Here is a 17,313-nt window from a genome sequence, read left to right on the forward strand (position 1 = left end):
GTTAGATTTAACGAAAACTAACGGATGGTAAATTTGAAGTTGATGTATCAATTTAGGGTAAATTTGTCACGAGTATATCGGTTTCTGATTGTTTGTGGTAAAAAATTATAACTTGAAATAAATTTATCATAGAAATATCAATTTGATGGGTTTTTCGTGGTATTAATCCATTCTTTTTTTGTTGTCCCGATTTTTAATTTTTTTCGGGGAATGGTGGGATCCAATTAAGGCGAATTAGAATATGGACGGCCGAAATGAAAATGTGTGTAAAGTAGGAGGACTCATTGTGAAGATCACCAAAAAGGTCGCGCTTTTCAAAGTCCCTCGGAGTCTGAAAGCGAAATATTATATATACATAAAAAAGAAAAGGATGTCGCCGTCCGCACAAATCGCCTCTTCTTCCACATTTGCCTCGGTCTTCTCCTCGCTCCGCACCCGCAGAGAGAGAGAGAGAGGCTCCGAAGTCCTTTCGCAGCCTCCAATCGACGACCCTTCATCCTCAGGTATTCGCCATTATAACTCTACTCTCGATCGCTTCTTCTGCTCAGCATTTCACTTACCTTCTCCTCTCGGATCCATCCATTCCTCGCGGCTTACGCTTCTCTGGGTAGATCTTCCCCCTTCTATCTTCGTTGTTTGCAGTGTCCTTCCGTCGTCTGCGTCTCAGATCTGATCCAGTCTCGGCGCGATTGTTCTCTAGATCCGCCCGATTTTCCTTCTTTCTGTTTAACATGCTATGGCAGTGCGGTGGTTTTGATATGTTCCCGTCTCTTGTTTCAGATCTGAGAGTAAGAAAAGAGGTCGCTTTTTTGAAGTTATCTCTTAACTCGTGTCTGAGCATTTTAGATCTCAGCACTTGCTCACTACGCTTACCCTTCATCGGTGCTGAGATTTGTTACTGTACATTTTTCTTCTGATTCGATTGAGCTTGCGACGAATTTCAGTTTCTTTTCGATTTGTTATTACTGAGTGTGCTTCTCGTGTCGGATCTCGACGAATTGTTTCCGCATTGAATCAACAATCGACATACCTTGTAACCTGTTTTATTTCTTTTGCTTTTGTGCTCCCTATCTGAGTCCTCTCTGGGCCGCTTACCTGTAAATGAGTAAATTTCATAAGGTGTAACTTGCTTATGTAAATGGTTTTCCCCCTCGACTTGCTTTTGTTTTGTAGTATCACTTGGATGCTGATTGTTCGCCTTTACCTTTTCCTCATCCCTTGTTACAAAGTCTTTATGTCCGTAGGACCACTTTGCACCAATCATTACCAAAGCTTTGACGGGGATCTTGTCAGCTTAACTTTTTGGCTGTTGATTTGTCTGTGTATCACTGTAGATGGTGCTACGTGTAGTTCATATGAATTTTTTCCCTCAGACCTCGGTATGTGTGGCCCAGACCCCGTTTCATCAACTGAGACAAAATTCTCAGTTTGTTGCTTCTCCAGAAATCATTCTATATACACTAGTACCTCAACTCTTGCTGAATGACTGTTAATAACATTATTTTTTTTTATTTTGGTGGAAGTTAATAACATTATTTAATGAATTGGTTATCATGGAAACTGAGTGTGTCATTGTTGCAGGTCAAATAAAGATGGTTGATCAAGTTCAACACCCAACTGTCATGCAGAAGGTAGCTGGCCAGCTCCTTCTCCGCACTAGTCTTTCTCAAGACATGCGAGGTTGCGACGGGGCTTTCCAGAGGCCTGCTCTTTCCCAACGGCGTGCATATGGAAATTACACCAATGCTGCATTGAATTATTCAACAGTGCCTGCATGTAGAGCATCCTCTGACTTGTCCATGGTTGCATCAACCGCGTCTCCTGTATTTGTTCATGCCCCGGCAGAGAAAGGATTTGGTAGCTTTGCTATCGACTTCCTGATGGGTGGGGTCTCTGCTGCCGTGTCAAAAACAGCTGCTGCTCCCATCGAGCGCGTGAAGCTTCTAATTCAGAACCAGGATGAGATGATTAAGACCGGCAGGCTGTCTGAACCGTACAAGGGCATTGGTGACTGTTTTAAGAGGACAATGCAGGATGAGGGTGTTGTTTCCTTGTGGAGAGGGAACACGGCCAATGTTATCCGTTATTTCCCCACTCAGGTGACTCATGATCTATACTTTGTCCTGTTTCTTGCAGCATATTTGTGTGTTTAAGACATTTATCTTACTGTTATTTGGAATTTGGGCCAGGCCTTGAACTTTGCATTCAAGGATTACTTCAAGAGGCTGTTTAACTTCAAGAAAGACAGGGATGGCTACTGGAAGTGGTTTGCCGGTAACTTGGCATCAGGAGGTGCAGCCGGTGCTTCTTCCCTTCTGTTTGTGTATTCCCTGGACTATGCCCGTACGCGTCTGGCCAATGATGCAAAGGCTGCCAAGAAAGGTGGAGAGAGGCAATTCAATGGTCTCGTTGACGTTTACAGAAAGACAATGGCTTCTGATGGTATTGCCGGTCTTTACCGTGGGTTCAACATCTCTTGTGTTGGAATTATTGTGTACCGTGGACTCTACTTTGGAATGTATGATTCTTTGAAGCCAGTTCTCTTGACTGGAAGTTTACAGGTAAGGATTTCTTGAGAGACATGCGTTTTTGTGATTTCATGCCTCTGCTGATATAGTGAACTTAGGAATTCCTAGCTTGCCATAATGAGTTGGAGAATATTCTTTAAGTGATAAAGTAGGAGGTGATGATAATTGCTTTTATGAGCTTTGCTATCAGGATATGAATCTGAGACTACACATGAGCTTTGCTGTTATATCCCCCTTATGACCTCTGTTGTTCGATCATTTCAGGATAGTTTCTTTGCTAGCTTTGCTCTTGGCTGGCTCATCACAAATGGTGCTGGGCTTGCATCCTATCCAATTGACACTGTTCGCAGAAGAATGATGATGACTTCTGGTGAAGCTGTCAAATATAAGAGTTCCCTGGATGCATTTTCTCAAATTCTGAAGAATGAGGGTGCAAAGTCTCTCTTCAAGGGTGCTGGGGCAAACATCCTCCGTGCTGTTGCCGGTGCTGGTGTGCTTGCAGGCTACGATAAGTTGCAGCTGATCGTATTTGGAAAGAAGTATGGATCTGGTGGTGCCTAAGCAAGTGCGTTGTGCCTTTTAGATGTAGATGGTGATGAAAATCTCGAGTTCTAATAATTTACTTCGGCAAATTTTTTTTGATGGAATAATTTTGAGTTAGAGGGATATTCTCCCAAACCAGTTGTTACTTTGGCTGGAATTTTTGGTCCCATTAAACTGTGATTTATTAGAGCGGCAAGAGTTCTTTTGCTGCTTGGAACCTTAATGACAGGAAATGAGTTATTTCTCTTAAGGCACTTCTGTAGTATTTACTAGATTGAGGTTAAAGGTCTTTGTCGGATCCCTCTGTTTCATCTTCAATTGGCCGTTTCCTTTCCTTGATTTGGTCAATTTTCCTGGATTGATGGAAGTAGTCAGGTACAGAGTCCTACATCCAGGCTTTATTTATTTTGTTCTCACTTTTGCCTCTCTCAAAGCCTTCTCATTTCATCTATGTGATCTACCTGCCCTTGTCTTACATGTTTTTCTTCCTATCTAATTTGTTAACATGTAGAATTAGTTACGATTCCCGAGTTGGCCTTGATCAGCCCGTATTCTTTTCAGAGATCCACGAGGGGAAATAAAAAAAAAGGCGGGGGCTTTGTAGATGGATACAGTGTTGCTGAATGCCACTGCATTCATGTTACTAAGTCGATTATTTATTTAAAAAGTGTGAAGTTAAATGGATCTGGTTGATGGTGATTAGAAGTTTTTCAATCATTCAACGGCCGGCTTGTGTGTACCGACCTACACGGTGGAAACACCTACTATATGTTGATCCCTGATTTGAATGCGTCATTCTCGATTTTCCTTTTAGCGAGTGGGATGATGTCTAGTGCTCTGCATCCATCTTTGACATGCTACTCTTTAGACGAAATAATGGTCGCGATTTGAATGATAGTCACATCAACACAAATGACCGTCGAAGAACTTGAATTTTCATGGATAAAAAGCATGCTGCTACATATGATTTGTAGTTATGACCAACCATGAAGAGCAGAAGAGGGAAGGAGGGGGGGGGTTGGGGTTGTAGAAAAGATGGCTCTTTAACAAGACAGAATGGATAAATTAGGTAGAGTCAGTCTGCCGCACTCATCTTATTATAAAACACCATCACTTGACTCGAATGTTTTGATTTCATCACCGTTACCCATCAACAAAGATATAATGATGCTGCAAAGGAAGAATTGCCCGTGGCAGCCGTGTTGCCCAAACTGACATGTGAGTTAAAGATTAGATTCTAATCTCATTCAGCACCTTGTCCAAGTTTATGGATGGTGGCCCAATTGGATCTGTTGCCTCGTGCGCTAGTCTCTTCCACTCGTACATTCTTGCCTTCATTTGTTTCCCCTTCTCTCCTTCCATCAATTTCGTCACTAGTCTTTCCACTTCCTCTCTCTTGACATCACCTGATAACTCCAGACCTATCTCCCATCTACTGCAAGCATAGGTGCAGCTTGTCCTCTGGTCCCCAAAAGATGGCCGGCAAATCATTGGGACTCCAGCAGACACACTCTCTATGATAAAGTTCCATCCACAGTGCGTTAAGAACCCTCCGATTGACGAGTGGTTTAGAACTGCCTCCTATGGACACTAGTCGGCAACCATACTCCTTCCTTTTGTTTCTTTGATGAATTCCTGGGTAGAGCTGCCGACTCCCTATTTACAAGGTCAGGCCTAATTATCCACAAAAATGGAAGTTTAGTGTTGGCCAGTCCCATTGCAAACTCAATAAGCTCTTCTCTTTCCAATACAGCTAGGCTGCCGAAATTAACATGTGGAACCGAGTTAGGTTCCTTCGTGCCGAGCCACTGGAGACATTTGGTATCTTCTCTCCGTAGATTGCAGTCAAATGATTTCAGGGGACTCTCTTCCTTCACTAGCTTATTTAGAAGTAAAGAAAGCATACCAATTGCAAGTACGCGAGGGTACATGGATGACAGTGCATTAAGCACGTCCAATTCAAGGACATCAAAGGTATGAAAGATCATTGCTGAAGCTGTATTTGCTTGCTCAGCAGCATCCATTGTAAAGTTGAACAAAATATCATCAGGATCCGTGTTTAGAAGGAAAGTGGGTAGGTCCCACAATTTGATGTTCTTCATTCCTAGAATCCAATCAATTACTGTATCCAGATAGCCATTTGACAAGTAATTGGTATCTGCATTCATACGTGACATTCTCAGTCTTACATGAATACAAAATGCAATAAGAAAATAATTTCTTAATGATTTTTTTCCTTGGTCAGATTTTCTTAATGATGAGGAAGTCTAGTTTAGGTAGTTAAGTTTTTGGACTTAAGAAATTCCCCGCTAACCTAGGATCGGGTAATTAAGATACGAGCCCAAATTCGGGTGGGTGAGCCAAATAGCATCGAACTTGTTTGTACTTGGTGATGTGAGGAGTTAAAGGCGTGCTTTGCACATAATTCACTCACAGGTCTGCTCCTAAAACCACCGAGCTTACTTGTGGGGTTAAAACAAAGTTAGTTGCCTTGTACTTTTTACCTTTTAAAGGGGCCAGGGCCTTTTTCCTCAGCATTCTGTATTGTTTGAATCCCATGAAGGAGCAGGCTGGGATTGTCCACAAGTGTATTATAGGGATGCTGAATTCTTGAGCAGCTTCATTGGTGGCAAATGACATGAACCCATCAGAGAAAATGCAAGTGACTGGAGGAACATCTGGGGTTGATGCAGTGTGGTTCAGATTGGAGATGAGGTCGGAAAACGGCGGAGACGGTTTTTCTGAGAGCATCAGTTAGAGCAAGGGCATCTTGGGTCGAGTCTGCATCAGTGAAAGGAAGGCCATCTGGGACGGTTAGGAGCTGAAAGTCAGGGAAGCCATCGAGAGCTCCAGCACCTCTCGACTTGAGTAAGCGTCAATGATTGTACTCTGTGTTCACGCAAAATATGTAGAAACCTTCTGTATATAGAAGCTTCGCCAGCTTTAGCATTGCTCCTATGTGGCTTTGGTATGGTGCTGGGACACAAACATCATGGTTCCTATTTCTCTTAGCTGTGGCTGATTGGGTGTCCATCTCTCTCTCTCTCTCTGGTGGTGGTGGCTCTAGTTCAAAGCTTAATCCAGGAAAGAAGAGCTGATGGGGGTCAGTCTTACTTTCTGAAGAGGGGGAAGATATAGCGCACGTCAGGCAGAGCCAAAGGTTTATGGTATTGATTCATTTTCTTCTTGTAAGTTTCTTTGCGTCACTGCATGTAGTCTACTTGCTCTGCTACACTAATAGATACTTCTTATGATTGTGACTAGTTTATAAGCATGCTACCGTTTAAGGATCAAGAAGAATACTTCCATCCATATATGACAAGAGTGAGCATTGAATTAGCCTTTGCAAAACTAAGAAAGATCGACGGATGATTCCAAGAATTTTTCAATCCTAATTACTGTCATAATGTGATGCCAGCCATCGGAAACAAATGAACCTGTGCAATATGTTGAAAAGAGCAATGGCCATATTGAAGTTCGTACACGCCTGAGATAAATTCCACATGTCGTCCAAATTTTACTATTTGACGTTCCTTTAGAGGCACTTTTGTCTTGTAATTATTGTCTGTGATGAATAATACTGGCGGTTTTGGACTACCTGAAAGCAGCTTTCTAAGAGTTAATGTCAATGGGGAACCAGCCATGTACTCAGTTGAAATAGGCCGAAGATCTAGGGTGGGAGTATTACATTCACAGAACTCTTGTCAAGAACCTGGAGCAAGTGTCCTAAGATTGCCGGCCCTCCTTCCCCTTCTTTAGAGTGCTATTGCTATGTGTCGTGTTCTTCTGAGCCTTGTCGATCTGTTGTAAATTAACTGAGGAAGGGAGCCTTTTTGGGATAAGTGGACTATATGCAATGCTGTTTTCGTAATGTACATGCGTAAGTGCTGATTTTGGGTGTTGCGCCTGCTTTGGGTTTAGTTTAAGTTCTTAGTAGCCAAAATTGAATACTGGACGGTGAATCCAATGTGAAAAAGCCAGAAAATTCAAGAATGGTTCAGAATGATCTTAGAAGTCTCATAATCATCAGTTGAGGCTTCAGTGTGTTTGTGACTGATGGAGAGTAGTCTCCTTTACTACAGGTTCATGTCTCGATCAAAAACCAAAATGATGTCAACCCTACCAGGCCTTGCCTGTTGGCGTTTAAAACAGATTTTCATGAAGCAGCAAGGTGCTCATTTCCCCATATGTCTTTGGCCGCAGTTTCCGCTTAATTGTTATATATTCTCAATCGATCGACCGCCTCGGCCAAAAGATGCAAAGTGCAGATTTTCTTAATGTAATCCTTGGGCCTTTTTGTTCAAACGAAATCCCAGTATGGTCGGTCATACATCGGCCAAGATGGTCGATCCTCTTGGAGAATGCATGCAGGGTCCAAAGTATCACAGAAAGGGGAGTGTCTTTCTTCAAGTCTTCATCGCCAAGGGGAGAATTGCTAGGAAAATGGTCATAAGCACGAGCCTTCAGATTTTCCCAGGTCTCATATGCACCCTTTTAACTATCACTATGAAATACACAGCAAACGCATTACTCTCGTTGAAGAGGAATTTTCACCAGGAGAAAAGCATGCTAATAGATATCTTTGATGTTAGGACTACGAATGAGAGTGGAAGATGGGTGTAGTAAAGACATGCACTTCTTGTAGGGAACAAGCCTATATAATAGACGAATAAGGCAGTCTGTAAACCTCTTGAAACACACACAACACGATGATATGATTTCATCATAGTCACACATAAATAAAGTATAAAGCTGCTGTGACCAAAGAATTGCCCGTGGTAGCAGCACTGCACAAACAGACCTCTGATTCTATAGTTAAGTTAGAAGCTCGTTTAATAGCTTGTCAAAGTTCATGGACGATGACCCATTTGGATCTGTTGCCTCCTCTGCTAGTTTCTTCCAATCTTTGATTCTTTCCTTCATTTGTTTTCCCTTGTCTCCGTCCATCAGCTCCCTCACTAGCCTTTCCAGTTCCTCTCTCCTGACTACACCTGATAACTCCAAACCAATCTCCCATTTAGTACATGCGTAAGTGCAGTTTGTCCTCTGGTCCCCAAAAGATGGCCAACAGATCATTGGGACTCCTGCAGACACACTCTCGATTATAGAGTTCCATCCACAGTGCGTCAAGAACCCTCCGATTGACAAGTGGTTGAGAACAGCCGCCTGTGGACACCAGCCGGCAAGCATACTCCTTCCTTCTGTTTCTTCGATGAATTCCTGGGGAAGAACTGCTGAATCTCCACTGACAAGGTCGGGCCTAATTATCCACAAGAATGGATGTTTGCTATTGGCCAGTCCCATGGCAAACTCAATAAGCTCTTCTCTTGTCAAGACAGCTATGCTGCCGAAATTAACATATAGAACTGAGTTAGGTTCCTTCGTGCCAAGCCATCGGAGACATTCGGTGTCTTCTCTCCATAGATTGCAATCAAAGGATTTCAGGGGACTCTCTTCCTCCACTAGCTTATTTAGAAGTAACGAAAGCGGACCAATTGCAAACACGCGAGAATACATGGATGACAGTGCATTAAGCACGTCCGATTCAAGGGCATCAAAGGTATGGAAGATCATTGCTGAAGCTGTATTTGCTCGCTCAGCGGCATCCATCGTAGAGTTGAACAAAATATCATCAGGATTCGTGGTTCGAAGGAAAGTGGGTAGGTCCCAAAGTTTGATGTTCTTCATTCCTGGAATCCAATCAATTACTGTATCCAAATAGCCATTTGATAAGTAACCGGTATCTGCATTCGCATAGGTTATTCTCAGTCTTTCATGAATATCATAATACGAAAAGCAAATCATTTCTTTCTATGAATATCATAAAAGGTAGGTAAGTTTTGGACCTAAGAAATACCCCGCTAATCTAGGATCCGGCAAGATACGAGCCAAAACTCAGGTGGATGAGCCAAACACATGGGAATCATTTGTACGTGGTGGTGCGAGGGGTCGAATGTTGCACATAATCCGCAAACATGTCCACTCCTAAAATCACCGACCTTGCCCGTGGCGTAAAACAAAATTAGTTGCCTTGTACTTTTTACCTTTTAAGGGTGTCAGACCCTTTTCCCTCAGTGTTCGGTATTGCTTGAATCCCATGAAGGAGCATGCTGGGATTGTCCATAAGTGTACTATAGGGATGCTGAATTGTTGAGCAGCTTCGTTGGTGGCAAATGACATGAACCCATCAGAGAAAATGCAAGTGACTGGAGGAACATCTGGGGTTGATGCAGTGTGGCTCAGATTGCAGATGAGGTCACAGAATGGAGCAGACATATCTGTTTCGAGAGCATCACACATAGCATGGAGGTCTTGGCTCGAGTCTGCATCACTGGAAGGAAGGCCATCTGGGATGGTTAGGAACTGAAAGTCAGGGAAGTGATCGAGTGCTCTGACACCTTTTGATTTGACCAAGCGTCGATGGTTGTACTCTGTGTTCACGAAGGATATGTAGAAACCTTCTGTGTATAGAAGCTTCGCCAGTTTCAACATCGTGCCTATGTGGCTTTGGTATGGAGCTGGGACACAAACAGCATGGTTTCTATTTCTCTTAGCTGTAGCTGGTTGGGTGTTCATGTCTTTCTCTCTGTTTGTTGGCTCTAGGTCAAAGCACAATCCCGGAAAGAAAGCTGAAATGGGTGGGCAGTTTTATATTTCAAATGAGGGAGAAGACGAAGTGCAAATCAGGCAGAGCCCAAAGTTCATGATACCGATTCACTTTCTTCTTGCAATTTTCTATTTGTCTCTGCATGGAATCCACTTGCCCTACTAAACTAATATGTATTTCTTAGGATTGTGATTGGTTTATAAGCATGCTATTGTTTCAAGGATCAAGGCAAAAGCTTCCATCCACATATGACAAGCGCAAGTGCTGAATTGGAATCTGCAGAACTGAGAAAGATGGACGGATGATTCCTTTTTAAAGAATGGTAGATGAATTCTTCTGTCTTAATTACTGTCATGATGCGAGGCCGGCTGTCGGGAACAAAATGAACCTGTGCAATATGTTGAAAAGAGCAATTGCCATACTGAAGTTCGTATGCGTTCGGAGACAATGTCCATAAGTCGTCCAAAAATTGTAGTGCCGGAGCTTCCTTTAGGGACAACTGTTGTCTTGTAATAGTTGTCCAGTGATGTATAAGCGGCTTGGGACTAGCTGAAAGCAGCTTTTTTTAAAAGAGTTGATGTCAATGGGGGAATCGTATGCTCTGTTGAAGTAGGCCGAAGATCTAGGATAGGAGCAGTCCGTCTACAGATATCTTGTCAAGAACATGGAGCAACTGTCCTAAAGCTTGCCGAACATTCTTACCGTTCTTTTCGACGGCGCAGCCTTGAAATGCTATTGCTATATGCTGTACTCTTCCGAGGCCTGTTCGAGATAAATTGAGGAAGGGAAGCGTTTTTGGGACTAGTGGACTATACCCAATGATTATTTTCCTACCTGTGCCGGTACGACAAGATGTATCGAAATCAATCGATTGATTATGAGCAAGTACGAATGGTGTCTCTTGCGATGGGGCAGCTAGCAATAGTTTTGCCCAGCAATGACGAAAGCAGAACTCAAATCACGACAATCGGGAACTACCCCAGAAGGTGGACGGCGACCGCCGCGACGACTTATAAACAGAGGAGATATCGAGCTCGTGTGTAGTAGCCGAGTATCAAGCTTGTCGAGCCACGCGCTGAGACGAGCTTAGCTAGCAAAAACAGTGGCGGCACACGACAGTGTTGTTAACGAAGATCCAACTTCTTTTGACAACCGTAGGAGATTGCGTGCGAATACTCGAGTTCTGGTACACACAGCCACTCGTTTCCCAGATGTCCCCCTCTGTTTATCACTGAACTTCCTCTAACTTTCATCATCAAAACATACCAATCTGGTGCAATTGTACTCGAATGTGGGGTAGACACGCTTACTAGAGACCGCTTGGGGTGTTTCAATCTCTCTATTGATGGTGGATCTCTTGCCGTAGTTTCCACCTACGTTGGACTTCATATACTTGTTGATTGATTCCATTTTGGAGCTAATTTTTGGTGAATGATTTGCTAAAGAGAAGTCAGATGGAAACTATGTGATTATTGTGTCATTTGTGTTTTTCACAAGACATTTGTGAGTGTGTGAGGTTTGTCAAGAAATTGAATTTGCCCTTGTTGGGACAAAAAATATTTAAATCAGCACATTGCTCTTTAAATGTCATATGCGCAAACCATCATGAGAGCTACCTTTTCGCAGTTAAATTAGCTCTAGTGTCTAGAAGAATTAGTATGGGCCTATTGATGTCTTACAAATAATTTGTGAGTCAACTTTCTTTTCTTGTTTCGGTTCTGTGATATTGCAGCTTGTCATTTGTTATCAATTGAATAGGTAATGACCTCACGTGATATTTTTGGGTTTTTTTCCAAAATAATTTTTTTAAAATAAATATTTACAAAATTATTTTTTTAAAATAAATATTTACTGATTTGGGCCTCACTCGGCGGTTGAATTGCAGAGCGAGGCCCGCTCGGCAGGCCCATTGCCGAGCAAGGCGCAAATCCGACCCGATTCCTTTTTTTTTTTTTTTTTAATTTCGTATTTTTTTAATTATTGATACTTAGAATATTTATTTTATTTATAATTTTTTTTCTTGTGAAACTTATATTTATAACATTATTAGCAATAATTAATGTAAATATTTACTAAGATATATAATTAATAAATAATGTTGTGATATAATGTAATATAGCCACATGAATATGTTGGAAACCGCAGTAATAGATAGATGGGAAACCGCAATAAAAGAGTTAAAAACCGCATGGAAAGATTAAAAACCACAACGAAAGAGTGGAAACGAGTAAAGAAAGGGCAAAACTTTGGAAGAGCATATCTCATCGCTCGGGCGTCTGTTTGAGACGAATTTTTTTTTTATTTCATGTAATTTTTCGAGACAAATCCACTGTAGTTTGGCCCGGCTTTTTCCCCAAAAAACGCCGTTTTCCTTGTCAATTTTGCATTTTCTCCTTCCGGTGCCACTTCTCGATATCAAAAGAATCCTCCTTTTTCTCTTTCCCCAAACAATTGTCGAGAGTATTTTGTGGGGTTTTTTTTTTCCAAAATTTCAGTCGAGAGTATTGTTTGGGGAAAGAGGAAAAGGAGGGTTCGTTCGATATCCGGAAGTGGCACCGGAGGGAGAAAATCAAAATTGACAAGGAAAACGGTGTTTTTTGGGGAAAAAGCCGGGCCAAACTACCTATGCTCTTCCAAAGTTTGCAGTGGATTCGTCTCGAAAAATTACGTGAAAAAAAAAAAAAAAATCGTCTCAAACGGACGCTCGAGCGATGAGATATGCTCTTCCAAAGTTTTGCCCTTTATTTACTCGTTTTAACTCTTTTGCTGCGATTTCCTGAAAATACTAAAAAAATAGGAAAACCCATCTAGACGATCTCGAATAACAAAAATCCATCGTTCGTCACCGCCAACGGCGGTGAATATTGATTAGGACGTCGTTTCGCTTCAACGGATCGAATTTGAGCTCGATCCGATATCGTTGACCGGATCCGCCGGTTCTTGACACATCACCGTTTCGCCTTCCGATTGGATTTCTATCTATCCAATAGATGAATATATCATGAAAATCTCATTTTTTTTCATTTATCTTACTAATTTTATTTTATGAATATTTTAAATTAATTACATAATTACAACATTATTTATTAATTATATATCTTAATAAATTTTTACATTAATTATAGTTAATTATGTTATAAAGATAAGCTTCACAAGAAAAAAATTATAAATAAAATAAATATAAACATGTTAAAAAACACGAAATAAACTAAATATTACAAATATAAATAATTAAAACACTTAAAAAAAAGAAATAAAAAAAAAGAAACCCCGCTTGGCGGTTGGGTTGCCGAGCAGCTGGGACCGGGCCCACTAGGGCCTGCTCAAGAACTCAATTGTCGAGCGAGGCCCAAATTGGTAAATACTTTTTTTAAAAAATAATTTCGTAAATATTTAAAAAAAAAAACCAAAACGATTACAAACCTATTGTAATTGTGTCAATTCGATCATAAACTTTTTTTTTTTTGCCGATTCGGTGGTAAACCTTCTACAATTGTGTCATTTCAGTCAATCCGGCGAATATTGACCGGCCGTCATTGATGTGGACGCGGCTGGCCGGCGACCGAATATTTTAATATTTTTATAATTTTTTTTTATAGTTTTTATGTTTTTTGTTTCCTTTTTTTTTTCTGCCCCCTCCCCTCCCCACCTTCAGCAGGTCGCCACAATCTCGCGACCGACCGGAGGTGCGGTCGAAGAGACCGAGCTTGGCCCAACGACGGCGAGGTCGAGGCAACCATGGCGAGGTCAAGCCTCGCCATGGCCAGTTGGAGGTGGGGAGGGGGAAAAAGAAGAAGAAAATAACATAAAAATTATAAAATATAATAATAAATTCAAAAAATATTAAAATATTCTATTAGTGCCGGCTGACAAAAATTTGCTGGATTAACTGAAATGACACAATTACAAAAGATTTAGGACCGGCAAGGTCGAGCCTTGCCCGACCATTGCGGGGCTCGACCTCACCGTATTCTTGCCTCGCGATGATGGCGAGGTTGACCCTCGCCATGGCCGAGTGAAGTCAAGTCGCGCCATGGCCGGTGACAACGAGCTCGACCCTCACAATGGCCAGGCGAGGCTCGGCCTGGCCTCTTCGACCGTACCTGCGGTCGGTTGCCGGACTATGATGACCGGCTAGAGGTGGGGAGGGGAGGTGGTAGAAAAAAAGGGGAAAAAGAAAAAGAAAAAAAGAAAAAACAAAAAATAATAAAAATTTCAAAAAAATATTAAAATATTCGGTTGCCGGTGTCCGCATCAGTATCGGCCAGCGAAAATTCGTTGAATGGACTGAAATGACACAATTACAAAAAGGTTTAGGGCCGAATTAGCAAAAAAAAAAAAATGTTTAGGACTGAATTGGCACAATTGGAATAAATTTAGGAATTTTTGGTAATTTTTGCGATATTTTTCTCATAAGACGGTCTGTTTATGAATGTTGTTGCATCTGTGCAATCTTGAATCATTGCAAATAGAGCAAGTGATGCCTTTTACAAGTTTAGCAACCCGAGGAGTCAGATCCAAGCCTACGTGATCGATGGTATGTGCCAAATGAATTTCATCACATCAGTACAAATATAGTACCGAAACAAATCTGCGCAACTTTCATGCACAAGTAACATACCTTAGTCCTTCAACTTACACTTCGAGTAAACAATAATTATTGCATCCCTGTTTTTGTTGTTTCAATTATTCGAGTGATTGAAGGTGGTGCTGCGAAGCTAAACTTGTATGATGCTTTTGAGTGAAAGAATGAGATTACCAAAACTGTTGAAGATGAATTTACACAAGTTGTCCACTTTAGACTTCTTGATATTATTATGAGAGTTTTTCTAAACTGGAGTTCTATAAATTTGGCAGGTTATGTCCGACCATGGATACAAGTAGGGGTGTCAAAAAAGCCCGCGCTGGCTCGACCCGACCAGGCCCGGCCCGGTTCGTTTTTTTTTTTTTTTTCACTCACGTTTTCTTTTTAATTTATCTTATTTTCATTTTTATTTTTTATTTTTTTTTTCATTCGATGGACATATTAAGTAATTTTGATTCAAAAAAATAAAAAAAGAAAAGAAAAAAAAGAAACCGACTCGACCCAACCCGAAGAGGGTTCGGGCCAGGTCGGGCTTGTCCTTGTTCGGTTTCGGGCCGGGTCTCGGCCCGGTTCAACTCAGCCCGTTGACACCCCTGGATACAAGATTGTGCAAACCCGATCCTCGATATAACTTGATGAGCATGTTAAGCAAATTATGAACGAAATCAATGTTGGTAGCCGATGAATTTCAATGAACGATTAGCAACATTAATTTCATTAACATGCTTAACACGCTTGTTTCGTTTAATGCCAACGATTAGGGTTTGCACAATCTCGTTTCCATAGACAGACATAACCCGCAAAATGTAGAGAACTCTAGTTCGGATAATCTCTCATAATAATATCAATAAGTGTAGAGTGAGCAACTTGTACAAGTTTATCTTCAACAATTTTGGTAATCTCTTTCTTCCACTAAAAATTATCATACAAATTTATCTTTGAAATGTTGTATCTAGCAATATCACATAGAGGGGGATGAATAAGTGATTATGAACAATTTTGAAACTTAATATGGAATTTAAATAAGTTCAAAACACAAACCGAGACAGTTTAGAAATAAGTTCAGAATATCATGTGCATAGATTTAAACATAATAAAGAAAATTAAGAGTAGAGAGAATTGCATGCAATGTTTATAGTGGTTCGGCTTAGCAAGCCTACGTCCACTCTCCCACGCCGACAATCGATTGACTGGATTTCACTAGATGATTCAATGGAGGTTACAAGAGATAGTACTCTCAATCACTCTTGCGGAACCTCTCAAAGATAAAACTTAGAGCTCTTGAGAGTAAGTATGTGAATCCGAACAACTCAAGCATTTTGAAATTGTAAATTCTGATCTCTCTTGGTTGGTCACAATGGATCTTCCTTTTATACTCATGTACCCCCAAACTAGCCGTTGGACGGGTCTTCAAAGGATCGCTCTTCAATAATTGATTGGACATCATCAATCGTGATTGAATGAAATTGTGTCCGGGAAGACATAGTAGCCATTAGAGTAGAGCATGAACTCTTCAGATTCAGTCGCCCATACAACTAAATCCTTAGTTTTCATAAGTAGAGTTAATTCAAATCTTCATCAAAACTTATTCTTAGAAGGTAATATCCAATTGAATATATTCTCCTGATCTGATTGGAAAATAATTTTATCAATAAAAGATTACAGACTTCCATAAATAAATGAGTCAAACCGGAAACCCGCCAAACGTGGGTCTTTAGAAGTCGTAAGAAAGATATTGTAGAATCTGAACATAGTTCATAAGTAATATTTAGAAGTAGAGACTCTCTCGAATCGAACATATTAAAACAGTGACTTAGAGCTTTAATAAAGTCACTGCTAAAGTGTTACATAAATCGTCTTTAGATCAAGTCTTCAGAGGCAATGTCTTCCTCCATCTAAATACAAGACTTCAAATACTTAAGAAGCAAATACATGACGACTATTATTTGAGTCCGAACATCAGATTTGGAACAATATAAGCTTTAGTTCACTTGCTCATTCCTACAACATAAAATTTATTTGCATTAAACATATTCTTTCCAAATAAAAATAGTTTTGTCAAAATCAAAATATTCAGAAGGAAGGTTTTCTCAACATGAAACACTAGCTCCGATGACTAGAATGATTGAAACAACAAAAACAGGGATGCAATAATCGTTGCTTACTCGAAGTGTTACTTGAAAATGTGATAAAATTCATTTGGCACACACTATCGATCACGTAGGCTTGGATCCGACTACTCAGGTTACTGAGCTTGTAAAAGACATCGCTTGCTCTATTTGCAAGGGCTCATTATTGTACAGATGCAACAACATTGACAAACAAATTGTACTGTCAGAAAAATATTACATGAGTTCATTACCAAGTGACAGGTTGCAATATCACATAACTGAAACGAGAAAAGAAAATTGACAAATTCATCAACTTTAAATTCAGAAATTATTTGAAATACATCAATAGACCAACACTAATTCTTCTCGACAAACACACGAGAGCTAATTTAACTGCAAAAATATAGTTCCTATGATGGTTTGCACATATGACATGCAAAGAGCGATGCGCAGATTTGAACATTTTTTGTTTCTCTCTACTGCATTTGTATACTATAGCAAAATATTCTCATTGTGCCACACTATTTTTCCCTTACTTCTCAAGACAGAGTACAAACACAGTCAACCCAACATGTCCATCCACTTATCATTGAAGAAAGCTAACAAACTGAAACGAAAAACAGCAAAAAAGGGACAAGCACACTCTCGGGGATGAAGTCATTTGAACTCATACCTGTTCCAAACACCCCGACGAGCCCAAGTTTCTGGCCTGGACAACCTTCGAGTCAAGTCACGCTTGGACGGGTTTCGCATGTTGTCGAGGCTAAACCGCAACCCGAGGGTGTTCGGAACCCCAACAACGCAGGACTTCCTCTGTCTCTCAAAAATGGGCAGCCAACTAACTCTTACCTTGTTGGTGTTGTTTCCCATCCGAAAAGGCGCCTGCTACTAATGTGGAAGCTTTGACCAGGCCGAAAGGATGTGGCCTAGTGCATCACC

At 40.9% G+C, this 17,313-nt stretch overlaps 2 protein-coding genes and 1 pseudogene across 4 annotated transcripts; 1 reads left to right on the top strand and 2 right to left on the bottom strand.

Moving 5' to 3' along the window:
- Positions 1 to 347: 347 nt before the first annotated feature.
- Positions 348 to 3,369, top strand: LOC115753059 (ADP,ATP carrier protein 1, mitochondrial). 3 transcript variants are annotated; one of them, XM_030691548.2, is made up of 4 exons: positions 348 to 503; positions 1,582 to 2,099; positions 2,190 to 2,561; positions 2,793 to 3,369. In XM_030691548.2, the coding sequence occupies exons 1-4, from the start codon at positions 371 to 373 to the stop codon at positions 3,087 to 3,089; spliced, it is 1,320 nt and encodes a 439-aa protein (XP_030547408.1). In that variant the 5' UTR covers positions 348 to 370; the 3' UTR covers positions 3,090 to 3,369. The 3 variants fall into 3 exon arrangements, with proteins under 3 accessions (XP_030547408.1, XP_030547409.1, XP_048134482.1); XM_030691549.2 differs by having other exon boundaries at positions 477 to 607; XM_048278525.1 differs by lacking the exon at positions 348 to 503 and adding an exon at positions 793 to 1,497 and having other exon boundaries at positions 1,532 to 2,099.
- Positions 3,370 to 4,162: 793 nt separating this feature from the next.
- Positions 4,163 to 6,343, bottom strand: LOC115753074 (annotated as a pseudogene).
- Positions 6,344 to 7,886: 1,543 nt separating this feature from the next.
- LOC115753073 (7-deoxyloganetin glucosyltransferase-like) lies at positions 7,887 to 9,736 on the bottom strand. Its single transcript, XM_030691564.2, has 2 exons — positions 9,116 to 9,736; positions 7,887 to 8,815 (listed from the first exon to the last, which is right to left on the bottom strand). The coding sequence occupies exons 1-2, from the start codon at positions 9,645 to 9,647 to the stop codon at positions 7,887 to 7,889; spliced, it is 1,461 nt and encodes a 486-aa protein (XP_030547424.1). The 5' UTR covers positions 9,648 to 9,736.
- Between the last annotated feature and the right edge of the window lie 7,577 nt (positions 9,737 to 17,313).

Source organism: Rhodamnia argentea, chromosome 5 (genome assembly GCF_020921035.1).
Source record: "Rhodamnia argentea isolate NSW1041297 chromosome 5, ASM2092103v1, whole genome shotgun sequence".
In the NCBI taxonomy this organism is placed as follows: Eukaryota; Viridiplantae; Streptophyta; class Magnoliopsida; order Myrtales; family Myrtaceae; genus Rhodamnia; species Rhodamnia argentea.